This window comes from Phascolarctos cinereus, unplaced genomic scaffold (assembly GCF_003287225.1).
Source record: "Phascolarctos cinereus isolate Bilbo 61053 unplaced genomic scaffold, phaCin_HiC Scaffold_3;HRSCAF=262, whole genome shotgun sequence".
Lineage (NCBI taxonomy): Eukaryota > Metazoa > Chordata > Mammalia > Diprotodontia > Phascolarctidae > Phascolarctos > Phascolarctos cinereus.
This window is the reverse complement of record NW_027555736.1, coordinates 204,358,078-204,370,683: the sequence shown is the minus strand read 5'-3', so window position 1 is coordinate 204,370,683 and position 12,606 is coordinate 204,358,078. Positions and strand designations below refer to the sequence as shown.

The 12,606-nt window shown below is 36.6% G+C and overlaps 1 protein-coding gene across 1 annotated transcript in view; it reads right to left on the bottom strand.

The window, feature by feature from the left end:
- Positions 1-5,228: 5,228 nt before the first annotated feature.
- The window catches only part of GOLGA5 (golgin A5), a 32,792-nt gene continuing 25,414 nt past the window's right edge, over positions 5,229-12,606 (bottom strand). The window contains exons 10-13 of the mRNA XM_021000296.2: positions 10,035-10,257; positions 9,295-9,400; positions 7,217-7,280; positions 5,229-5,831 (exon numbers count right to left, since the gene is read on the bottom strand). Coding sequence (XP_020855955.1) covers positions 5,751-5,831; positions 7,217-7,280; positions 9,295-9,400; positions 10,035-10,257 — 474 coding nt within the window. The 3' untranslated portion in view covers positions 5,229-5,750. The remainder of the gene's footprint in view (positions 5,832-7,216; positions 7,281-9,294; positions 9,401-10,034; positions 10,258-12,606) is intronic.

The following is a 12,606-nucleotide window of genomic DNA, read 5'->3' as shown; positions in this document are numbered from 1 at the left end:
GAAGAATACCACTTTGGTCACTGAGTGCAGATTGACTAGAGAGTGGAGACAATGCAGAGGCTATTTTAGTTGTCCAAACAAGAAGCGAGGAGGATCTAAAGTAAGGTGTGGCTGCGTGAATGGAGTGATGGAAACCAGTGTAAGAGATGGTGTTGAGGTAAAATTGACAAAGCTCGGAAACAACTGGATACGGGGTGTGTGTGTGTGTGTGTGTGTGTGTGTGTGTGTGTACTTTAAGGCTGCAAAGCAGGTACTGGAAGGATAATGGTACCCTTGAGAGAAATAGAGGAGTCCAAAGAGGAGGCAGTTTGGAAGAAAATAATTACTTTGTATATACTGAGCTTGAGATGCCTATGGAACATGCAGTTAGAAACGTCCAACGGACAAGTTGTTGATGCAGAACTGGGGCTCAAGAGATAAAACTATGGCTGGACATGTGGATCTGGGAGACATCTGCACAGAGATGATAACTGTATCCATGAGAATCGATGAGGTTACTATAAAGAATATAAAAGGAAGAGAGACAAATATGGAGCTTTGGAAAACACAAATATGGATGACTAACCAGTGAAGGAAACCGAAGTAGACAGGAGTCATTATAGGCATTAAAAGCTGAGCTGGGATTTAAAATCAGGTCTTCACACTGAAAATCCAGTACTCTTCCCACCATGCCACCTAGCCTCTCATGATGGTATAGCTTATTTGCCACTCAGTATGAGGCCCACTGAAGGTCGTACCAACTTCAAGCTCACAGGGACATCAAGTATCACACCCAAACAGAGTCTCCCGTCTTTTGCTCTTTATTCTCTCCTCAACCTCACCAAATTTCTTTACTAAAGATGTAGATAACCAGTCACTGCGTACTGTTAAACAATGTCATCCTCAAGATGAATCTTCTTGGTAAAGAGGCAGAGAAAATAGTCAACTAGACAGAGTACATTTTATTTACTGCCTTTTGGGTATATTTTCCCGAAAACTCAGGAACCTGAATTCCTCCTAACCCTATTCCAATACTAAAACCTTCCCACTAAATGCTTATCTCAATACTAAAAGCCTCTATATGCCCAAGAGGTTTTTACATTATCCTATTAAGAATCTACTCCATGTTGTGAAATGATCCATTTTGGAGAACAATTTGGAACTATGCCCAAAGGGCTACAAAAATGTGCATGCCCTTTGATCCAGCAATAGCACTTCTAGGGCTGTGTCCCAAAGAGATCAAATGAATGGGAAAAGGACCCACATGTACAAAAATATTCACAGCAGCTCTTTTTGTGGTGGCAAAGAACTGGAAATTGAGAGGATGCCCATCACTGGGGAATGGCTGAGCAAGTTGTGGTGTATGAATGTAATGGAATACTATTGTGCTATAAGAAATGATGAACAGGCTGACTTCAGAAAAACCTGGAAAGACTTGCATGATCTGATGCTGAGTTAAGTGAGCAGAACCAAGAGGACTTTGTACACAATAACAGCCACGTCATGCAATGACTAAGATTGTTAAACTGAACCCTTCTCAGCATTACAAGGATAGAAGACATTTCCAGAGGCCTCAGGATGGAAAATGCTGTCCACATCCAAAGAAAGAACTATGGAAGTCGAATCGCTATCACTTATTTTTACCTTCTGTTGAGTTTTGTTTCATCTTTCTGATGGTTCCTCCTATTGGTTTTAACTTTTACTTACAACTTCACTAATGTGAAAATATGTTTAATGGGTATGTAAATGTAAAGCCTATATCAGATTGTTTGCCGTCTTGGGGAGGTAGGGGGAGAAAAATTTTCAACTCAAAAGCATATGGAAGTGATTGTTGATAAATCAAAATAAATTAATAAAAAAAAAAGAAAAAGAATTAAAAAAAAAAAGAATCTACTCCACATATTTTCCCAGCTTAGATGATGGAGGGAGACAAAGTAGTTTCAATATTAACGACACACTTAGTGACTCAAGTTGTTAATAATTTTTTCTCATTGCTAATCCTTAATTTTTGCTTAATCAATTTTAAAGTCAACTTTAATTAGAAACAGACCAAAGAATATTTAAGAACCCTACTAATTTGGGAAAGTTTATGATTCACATCTGAATCTCTTTTCTTCAGGTAAGCTCTGACATTATGGGCCAAGTTGAAATTTTGATCATGTCCCTTCTTAGAATATTTAATACAAACTATGGGGGCCATCTCCAGTTGTCCTTATCTATAGCTTGCCACTGGACATAGATGGCTGGTGACTTTGCACGTACTCTCTCACTTAAATCCAATTCACTTGCAAGTCATGACATCACCTTGCTGATATCATGGTCCTCTTCGAGAATAAAGTACAAACAACAAACCACACAGAAAGAATGAAGTGTTGAGAATCTGGGCATCTTTAACACATTCTAAATAAATGGGCTTCGTTATGATTGGGGGTTATAGGGACAAGGAGAATACCAGCAGAATACGAGGCCTTTTTTTTTCTATTTAGATATAGAGAAGAGAGACATTCTAAATGAAGCTAATTGGTGCATTTCCTGTGGTTTTTCAGTAAAAATTTCCTTTGGTCCTTGTTCAACTTCCTGGGTCCCCTTTTACACTGTTTCCTAATTTTTACATATTTTGGAGAGGGCAAGGAGGTATCTGTGTTATACAGAACACCCCAAGTAATGTGGATGAATTGAAAACTCTTTCCCCAGATCCCTCACATAAGAATAAGGCACTACCCACAACCTGACATCTTGCTGAGAAAGCTCCTTGCCTCTCAAATTGTGACTTTACACAGATTTTCAGCCAGGTAACAGTGAACCTTGCACTTCTTTTAGGGGCCACATCCTGCCATATATAGGCCTTTTTCTGCACACAGCCATCTTCTTCTACCATGAGCTACTCAGTACCAAAACATACACAGTGCTTTGCAAAATCTAAGTACCAGATAATAAGTGTTATTATATCAGGCACAGCTGAGATATTTCCCTTGACTACAAAGTTGGGTGGAGGCCTATTCAGTCCAGGATGGTATACTTTTGTTTTGTTTTTTGGAGGCAATCAGGGTTAAGTGACTTGCCCAAGGTCACATAGCTAGTGTCTTGAGGCTCGATTTGAACTCAGGTCCTCCTGATTCCAGGGCTGATGCACTGTACCATTTGGCTGCCTCCAGTACAGTATACTTTAGAGAGTACTGTACTTAAAAGTTAGGTGATGTGGGTTCAAATCTTGGCTCTGCCACTTATTAAATATCACTAACTTCTTTGAGCCTGTTACCTCATTTGTAAAATCACACAAGACCGTGAGGAAAGTGTTGTGTAAACTTTAAAACAAATAGCTTTAAATACATGAGGTATTATTCAACAGACAGAGAGTGACTGGCACCAGACATTCTAAAATCCTACCACAATCATACTTCCAGCTGCAAAAGAAGTTGGAAGCTCACTATTATGTGGCTACAGATGTGTGTAAAGTCACAAAGAAAGCAGCTTAAATGTCAGGGTACGAGAACACTGAGATTCAATTCAATTTCACAAGTATTTATTTATGTCTATCATGTGCCAAGCACCCAGGTTGGTGTTGGTGATACAAAAATCTAAAACCAAAATAGTCTCTGCCCTTCAAGGAGTTTACATTTTCCTTACATTCTGGTGGGAAGATGCCTTCACATTTCAATCCACCAAATACTATTTTAATGAGAAAAACCAACGCTCTTATAGTTTATATTTTGTCACAGTGCACTTTGGGTAAAAGAAAAAAGGCTAAGGAAATAAGAAAACCCTATTTTTTAATTGATAGGCATAATCAGAAAATACCATAATACTATACACATTGTAGAAAGAATTTGATACTACACAGAAAAGTAAATCATTTTAATAAAGGATTGATGGTCTAACAAGCTCCTTTGACAAGATCATATTTTAAGTTATGTTGGAAAAGTCACAAGTTACTAGAGGTTAAGTGGATGGGTAGGAATTATATAAACGCAAACAAATAGTTTTAGTATCAGGAGTCAAGAACTTGGAAATGGAGACACAATTAAAGGTTTAAATATGTACAGAAGTATGATTCAGGAAATGCTCTGTCAAACACTTCCAAAGCCAAGAATGCGTAAAGACTGAGCAAAAATTTTAGAGACTTCCCAACAAAAGGCAGGTGGCTGTGAGGAAGAAAGCAAAGTTTGGTGATATTCAGTGATGAGACACATGGTAGTTTTCATTTTAAGTATGCAAGCTGTTTCTAATCATTTTTAAGAAATAACTCCATTTGGAATGATTTTTTAAACAAGAAAACCCTTTACAAAAACTCACATACCAAATATTTTTAAATGCTTCTGAAGTATTACTTCATTCCACCCATGCATCAAACCTGGCATCACAACTCAGCATGTGATAGACTACTGCACCTGAGAAAAAACATCTGACAACTTCAGGGGCTGACTACGGATCAGTTTCCACACCTCAGACTCCTATATACAAGTAACATTACTTTTTCTTACATTGTTAATCTTTTTGTCCAACTTCAGACAAAACTGAGAAAGGTCCACATACTACTGGAAGGCCACTTTTAAAGGTTCCTTTCTAATGATAAGAAGCACAGATGTTCATGTGGTAATCAGCATTCCTATTTGTCTATGGTAATATTGAAGCAGGAACCTCTGTTCAAATTATCTGTTTTATATGTTTCTATTAACTACCAACCAAGAAATCTGATTAAAACAGACATACCTTAGCAATATAGCAACTGTAAAATAAAATGTCCAAGTATATCATCATCATCAACATCCATAAAAACTCTGGGATGTAGGTATGTAGGTAGAAAGTTGCAAAGCTCACTACACTTAACTCTAAAAGCAAAAAAGTCATTTTTCAAATAACAACTGGATAAGTCCTCTGTATGAGTATAAAAATATGAAGGCACAAATAGTAGCTAAAACAGGCTTGATTCCTGAGTGTCATTATTGGAGCTAAGCCATGCTCATGGATGCCACGGGATGGTCTAAGGCACAGACAAGGGAGAAGGAAAAAAGATAGTAAAAAGGAAGAAGATAAAGCAAAGAGAAACAGGAAGGAGGAAGAGAGGGTGGGAAAAACAAAAGAGATGCATGCATACAGTGAGAATGTTTTGAATGTCACTTATTGCTCCAATACCATTCAGCAGTAAATGCCACAGCTCGCCAACCCTTGTTATGTTGCTTATCATATCATTTGGGCAAGACATATTAGACTGAACAACACAAAACTCTTGAAAAAAAAAGGAGAAAGAAAAAGATGCACATTAGATTTTATTCCTGTAAATATTTATGAAAAGATATTGCACCAGCCAATCAGGCCTTTACCATGAAGAGGGGGGAATATTTACAAAGTAAAAAATGTGGAAATGCAAATGCAGACAGAGTAACTAAAACTTTTATTTATATATCTAAATACAATTACTTTCCCTGATTATAGCCCATAATCAGTAATGACCTAAAGTATAGTATCTGCTATACCAAACTGGTCTAGCCTGATGTTTTTATCAAAATCCATTATGTGTGCGTATCACACTAGACCATTAACTTTCTGCAAAGCAAAGGTTAAGCTGAGCTTATGTCTTCTTCTAAGAGACTGTTACCATTTTTTTAAAATTAGAGGAAGAAGTTATAAAGCATAGTATTCGTTCAATAATTTAAAAATTGAAAGTAGTACTAAAACAGGTAATGATATATGCCCTTCTTGACCATTTCAGGCAACAGACTCTTTGCAGATCCAAAGTCCAGGGGAAAAAAGACTGATCATTCTGGCTCAGCTCATTTGCCAGTTGGATGGTCATGGTGCATTTCTGGTGTGTAAGTAAGTAGAACAATCATGACCCAGAAGTGAAGCAAAGCCTGAAGAAAGAAATGATGTATAGGTTAGTCAGCAAGTCATTTAATGAGGACCTACCATGTGCACAGCATTGTACCAAGTACTTTACCAATACAACCATGGTACTTAAGGAACTTAGAAATCTAGTAGAGACATTTTTGGTATCAAAATCCATGCTGTGGTAACCCATACAGCTGTACAATAAATGATCAAATGAGTGCAGTGCTAAAGTAATTAACTGCTGCAATAATTAAACAGAGCCCACAATGTCTTGAAAACCAAAACACAAGCATGAGCAGGTGGTGACTAGGATGTAGGAAGAAAAATTTCTTAACAATCATAGTATTCCAAGAACTAGAACGGGCTCTTTGGAAGGTAGTGGGTTCCCCTCAACAGAAGTGTTTTAGCAGAGGCTAAATAACCACTTGGGGATATCATAAAAGGTATTCATGCTTTAGGTAGGGGGGCAAAGCAGACCTCAAGGTTTCTTCCAACTTAAAGGCTCTTAAGATTCTGTGAAATCTTAGTCAAATATATACCATTTGATGAATAAAGACAAGATCAGAGCTGGATATTAAATTCTAAGAAGGTAAATGTTTATTAATTTCTTCCCTAAAGAAATTCAATAAAAATTATATTATAAAGCACCTTGATAACCACAGATTCAGTAACAGTGTAGATCAAATTATGTCCCCTACATTACATACTGATATGTGTGGATATGTGCACATGCATGTGTATATATACAGTTATATGCATACACAAGTGTATATACACACATACATAGTTTCTCTTGAACACAGATGCCAATCATTCCCTCATTATTAGTAATATATAATCCATTTTATGTTTTTCCCTCTAAATTCTTTGAACACATCCTATTTCATTTTCTAAATTTACAGAGGTCTTCCCTCTAGTGGATGACTGATAAATTTCATTTTGTGTATATATACTAGGGAAATTATTTGCTTGGGCAACAAATTTACCTTACACATAATTTAACTCAATGACTTTTATACCCATCTATGTAATTAACTAATCTTTGTAATCAACACACACTCAAAACAGATAAAGGAGTATCTCAAACTCCTAAAACAAATTTGTTAATGAAGCTTGAAGGAAAAACCATTTTTAATGCAGTATGGTACTTTTTAATATGGCAAGTTTAAAAATAAAAGGTTACATTAAGCTGCACAGAAATTTAAGTCACCTGAGACCCAGATAAAAACTTCACGTCTACAATATTGTCATTACTTCACCAGTCCTCTCATGGCATACTTTAAAAAAAATTCAAGTCATGACTCTCCTAAACTAATTTGACACTTTATTAGCCTGTCAGTTAACACTTGGAGCTAGAAAAAAAACTAGCCAAGAGACCAAGTACAGCTCCCCAGTGGAGCTTACTCACCATATATATAATTACAAATATTCTTGCAATGGGGTATCTTCGAAGAAAGATTCCCAGACGGATGCTGTGCAGACATAAAAGATAATTAAAACTCTATAGGAAAGTTTCCCTTGACTGGTAACAGTCTTATTCTACCCCAGCCATATTTATTATTCAAGTGGCACACCACCTAGTACAATTTCTTTTCTAAAAACTCAGAGTAGACCGTTTAACCTAGAATAACTATTCCAGCAATAATTCATAGTTGTAAGTGCTGAAAAGAACACTGGTCTTAAAGCCACAAAGTCTGCCACTTACTAACTGTATGACCACGGCCAAGTCCCTTTACCTCTAAGCCTTTTTCCTCATCAGAAAAACTGCATTGTGTCACAGGACTGCTGGGAAGATCAAACAAGATAGTGTATGTACAGCTCTTCAGTAAGGAAACAGCAAAGCAGCACACAAATGTAAGCTACTTATCGCTGTCATCTTTAAGGGGAATAACTATGGTTTAGTTGTCATAGTTAAAAGCTCTGTCCCCTGCTACAAAGACAAAACCCCAACTGGAGAAAGCCCAGAATAGGTAGAAGGTAGATGTGCTGGACTTAGGATCAAGGCCCAATTCTTCCACTTACTGGTTGTATGACACCGAGCAAGCCACTTTACCTCTCTGGGCCTCGGTTTCTTCATCTGCAAATCGAGGGGGTTGAACCAGATGATTTCTAAGGTCTGTCCAGCACTGACATTCTGTGATTCTCACCCCTATGGTTACATCAACACGAGGCTAGCCTGACTCAATAAAAATTTCTACCATTCAATTTTTCTCCTAGAAATAAAAAAGAGACTAACAACAAAGCTGGGTGGGATGCAACTGAACCCCACCCAAGAAGTGCCATCTGTGACCCTGATGAGAAGTTGTCATGGCAGCAGTTAACATGGAGTTTTACACTAACAAAGAGCCTTACAGGCATCATCTCCTTTGATTCTCAACAGCCTTGGGAGGGAAGAAGCACAACCAACACTCTCCCAACTTTATGGATGAAGGAAGAAACTGGAGCCACGAGGCACAGGATCTTCTTCAAAGTCATACAGCTAATAAGTGGCAGAACCTAATTTGAACCCAGGTCTTCTGACCTTGAGGTCACTACTATTTTCATGAAACTACTCTGTTTCTTGGAGACTTTTGATTAGAATCCCTCACTTCTAGAGGGTACGACAGAACAGAAACTAAGGCAAAAATGGCACCGGTCAAGAAAACTCCCCTCCTCCCCCACTTCTTTGCACCATTTTACTCTCCACCAAAATGAGCAGTTAGCAGATCTGCCTTCTCCCACCATCATCATAAAGGGGAGGCATCTGAGCTGGGCCTTGAACATGAGATAGGACTTCAATGCATTAGACTTTCATATTTAAATTATGGAGTACTGACGTAAAGTGTAGCAAGTACAAGTTAACAGGTCCCCAATATTCAACTCTTCAGGTTACATAAAGATTATGTGAACACATTTCCTTTTAACGATAAATGTAAGTTTGCTTTTATTTACAAAAATGTTAAAATTTGTACTAAAATTAAATTATTACTTGTTTAAAATAAAATTTGTTCCATTAGTCTAGTAAAATACAGGACAAATAGAGTCTTTTTCTCAATTAAAAAGACTAAGTGATAATATAATTTATAGAAAGGAAAGCTACGGGGCAGCTAGGTGGCGAAGTGGATACAGCACTGGCCCTGGATTCAGGAGGACCTGAGTTCAAATCCGGCCTCAGACACATAACACTTACTAGCTGTGTGACCCTGGGCAAGTCACTTAACCCCACTGCCTAGCTTTAAAAAAAAAAAAAGAAAAGAAAAGAAAGAAAAGCCAGGTTTAATCATGTTCCATTAAAAGTTCACGTTTCAGTGACACTATTCTGGGAATATGTAAAGTAAGTCCCGTGTCCACTTTCTTAAAATGAGCACGACAAATGTCACTATTAAAACTATGCAAAACTCTGCAAAATGATGTGCTTTACTCTCCATGACTGGGAAGACTTTTCAGAATAATTTGTGGATCTCAACCCTAAATTACAAGTACTAGTTCTTTGGCATCTCCTCTTACCTAAACTGGTCGATAGTACTGGCAGCTTTCCGTACTCTACCATACATTCCTGCCATGTTGGCTTCTGAATCACTGAAAAGAACAGGAACATTTCGTACACGGGTTCCTTAAAAAAAAAAAAGAACAGCCAGTTATTACACAGTTCTATTTGTAGCCTTTTTTTTTTTTACTAAAAAGAACTGTCTCTACCTTTATTACTACTCATCTACATGAAGACTCTCAAGGTCTAAGCCAAAGGACTAATGGCAATACTGAATCACTAATTTGCAGCATTTAAATAAGATATTTTGAAAGAAATGTTTGTGTTGGTTAATACTATCAATTATCTTTGGCTTTTATTTTTGAACTATGATATTTATCAGAATTTAAGAGAGCAGATCTATGTATGAGAATTTAGTTCAAAAGCTCTCCATTATTCATAGGTAGATTACTAAAGCAACTCTTGCTTTTAAGCTTGAATGTTAGTACCCACTAAGCTTAACTATGATACACAGCCTTCTATTAATAATTCTTCATAATGTAAGACAACTGTAGCCTCCCTTTCCCCAGATAAGATACTAATTTCTTTAATTTCTCCTCCTGAAACTATTTATTATCTAATTCATCATTAGTCAAACTACTTACTGTAGTTAGACAAAATAAAAAATGCTTCCTAATGTGAAGAATTAAGGTCAGTAAGATACAGCATAAAGCTAGATTCTCTAAATTGTACAACCTTTCAGGATTCTTCTTCCAATTACCTTCAACACCTTCAATTCCAGACATATTAATAGAAGGTCCATTACTATGCCCAGGGACAGACTTTATCTGTTGCTCAAGCCGCTCCAGCTGATAAACAAGAGAGTTCTTTTCGGTGCTAAGATTCTCCAGCATAGTTTGCTTCTGAATCAGTGTCTCAGTCAGCTGATGAAGTCTGTTTTCTAGCTCTGATTGACTGCTATTGCTTAGAGTTTTGTTTGTGAGCTGAAAGTCAAAAAAGGTGTCTGAATATTTCAGTCAGTTCACGAAATAAGTCACAATTCCATACTATACAAATCATATAATTAAGAGCCTATAAGTCAAAACTAAAGTTAATTCTCTAGCTGGATTCTAACATTCCTAGTTTAAAAAATGCACAATGATTACTCACTGCTTACAAAATAAAAAGAAAATTTTGTTGGCACTTAAAACCTTCCATGGTTTAAGACCAACCATTTCCACTTAATCCTTTTTCCACTACTTCCTACCACATGTCTTTTGTTAGGTTGGTGGTCTTTTTCTTAAATGGTTGTGTTTATATTTCCCCCAGCTGAGAATGCCCTATTCACTTAAATTGTCACCTATCCAAATCCTACCCACCTTTCAGGGTCCAAATCAATTCCTAAATCCTGATGAAGCCTTTCTCAGCCCACACATGCATTACTTCTTTAAATTTCTTTCACCTACCACAAATCTTGGCACTTAACAGGTACTGAATGATAATCTTTGTTTTATGCAAATGAATCTTGCCTCCCTAATCTGAAGGGCAAGGGTACCTTATATTATTTTTGTGTCTCCCTCCCATATCACCTAGCATAGGACCAAGCACATTGATAGCTGTTAACACAACAAATGAAAGTCTATTTGCTTACAGCAAGAACAGTTTTTAAGATTTTTAAATAATTTCATAACCAATCTATTTTAAGTCAGTCTTGCAGACACTAAGTATGACTTAGTCTAATAAGTTTTTTCCTCCAAAACTTTTTTCATAAAACATAAATCATTGATCACTCTAGGTGGTGGTTATTTGTAAGGTTTCAATAGACTACATTTTTTGATTAATACTTTCTTCTATAAGGAAAAATTCTCTCTATCATATTTAAGACTTATAACTGTTACCAAAAATCCTACTATAACTCTTGGTTATCTAGCATCTAGCAAGGGGCACTTTTAATACATAAGTGGAATGAAAAAAATGAATTTAGCAGGGCTGATCCTATTTTTGGTTTACATATAACCTCTGATTCTCCCTTCTTTCTGCACCTCCAGAGAACTGACAAGGGAAGAAGATGGCGAAAGAGTTCAGTTAAATGTTCTATATTTACCAAGACTGTATAACCATATACTGTAACGGTTAGTTATGTAGTAATGTGAATTATATTCTTAGTTTCCCTAGTCTAAAATTACTCTTCATAATTATCTAAGGATAGATACTTCAGTCAAAATTTAAGACCATTTGATTTTCTATGGTTCATCAAAAAAACAAGCTCCATGCCTAAGTGGAGTACCAAAGAATTAAATATGTCTTTAGAAAAAATTCTGAAAACAGCACGAGTCACTGATACACGTGTCTTTATATATCATCTAATTAAAAGTAAAGGTTAAAGGAAAATGACAAATGTTGGAGAAGATGTGGGAAAACTGGAACACTCATGCATTGTTGGTGGTGTTGTGAAATGATCCAACCATTTTGGAGAGCAATTTAGAACTAAGCCCAAAGGGCTATAAAAATGTGCATAGCCTTTGACCCAGTAATAGCATTTCAAGAGCTACATCCCAAAGAGATTATAAAAACGGGAAAAGGACCCACATGCACAAAAATATTTATAGCGGCTCTTTTTGTGGTAGCCAAGAATTAGAAATTGAGGTGATTGTTATCGATTCGGGAATGGCTAAAGAAGTTGTGGTATATGAATGTAATGGAATACTATTGTGCTATATGAAATGATGAACAGGCAGACTTGAGAAAAACCTGAAAAGACTTGTATGGACTGTTGCTGAGTGAAGTGAGCAGAACCAGGGGAGTGTTGTACACAGCAATAGCCATGCTGTACAATGACTAACTCTGACAGACTTAGCCCTTCTCAGCAATGCAAGGTCTAAGACATCTCCAAAGGTCTCACGATGGAAAATGCTACCCATATCCAGAGAAAAAACTATGGAGTTTGAATGCAGATAGAAGCATACAATTTACTCTTTTTTTCCTTCTATTCTGTTTTGTTTCCTCTTTCTGGTGGTTCCTCCTATTGGTTCTAATTCTTCCTTACAACATCACTAATGTGAAAATATGTTTAATAGGAATGTATATGTATAGCCTATATTAGATTGCGTGCCGTCCTGGGGAGGGAAGGGGAGAAAAATTTAAAACTCAAAAGCTTATGGAAGTGATTGTTGATTAATCAATATAAATAAATAAATAAAATTTTTTTAAATGAAAAAACAAATGAATAAAACTAAAGGTTAAGTGTAGCTACAAGACAATGGAATAAGTAAATCTACTGGTCCTTCGTGACATTGAGACAGACCAAAGAGTCTTTAGCAGGGAGGTTTATACATTCATTTAGCTATGGGCTT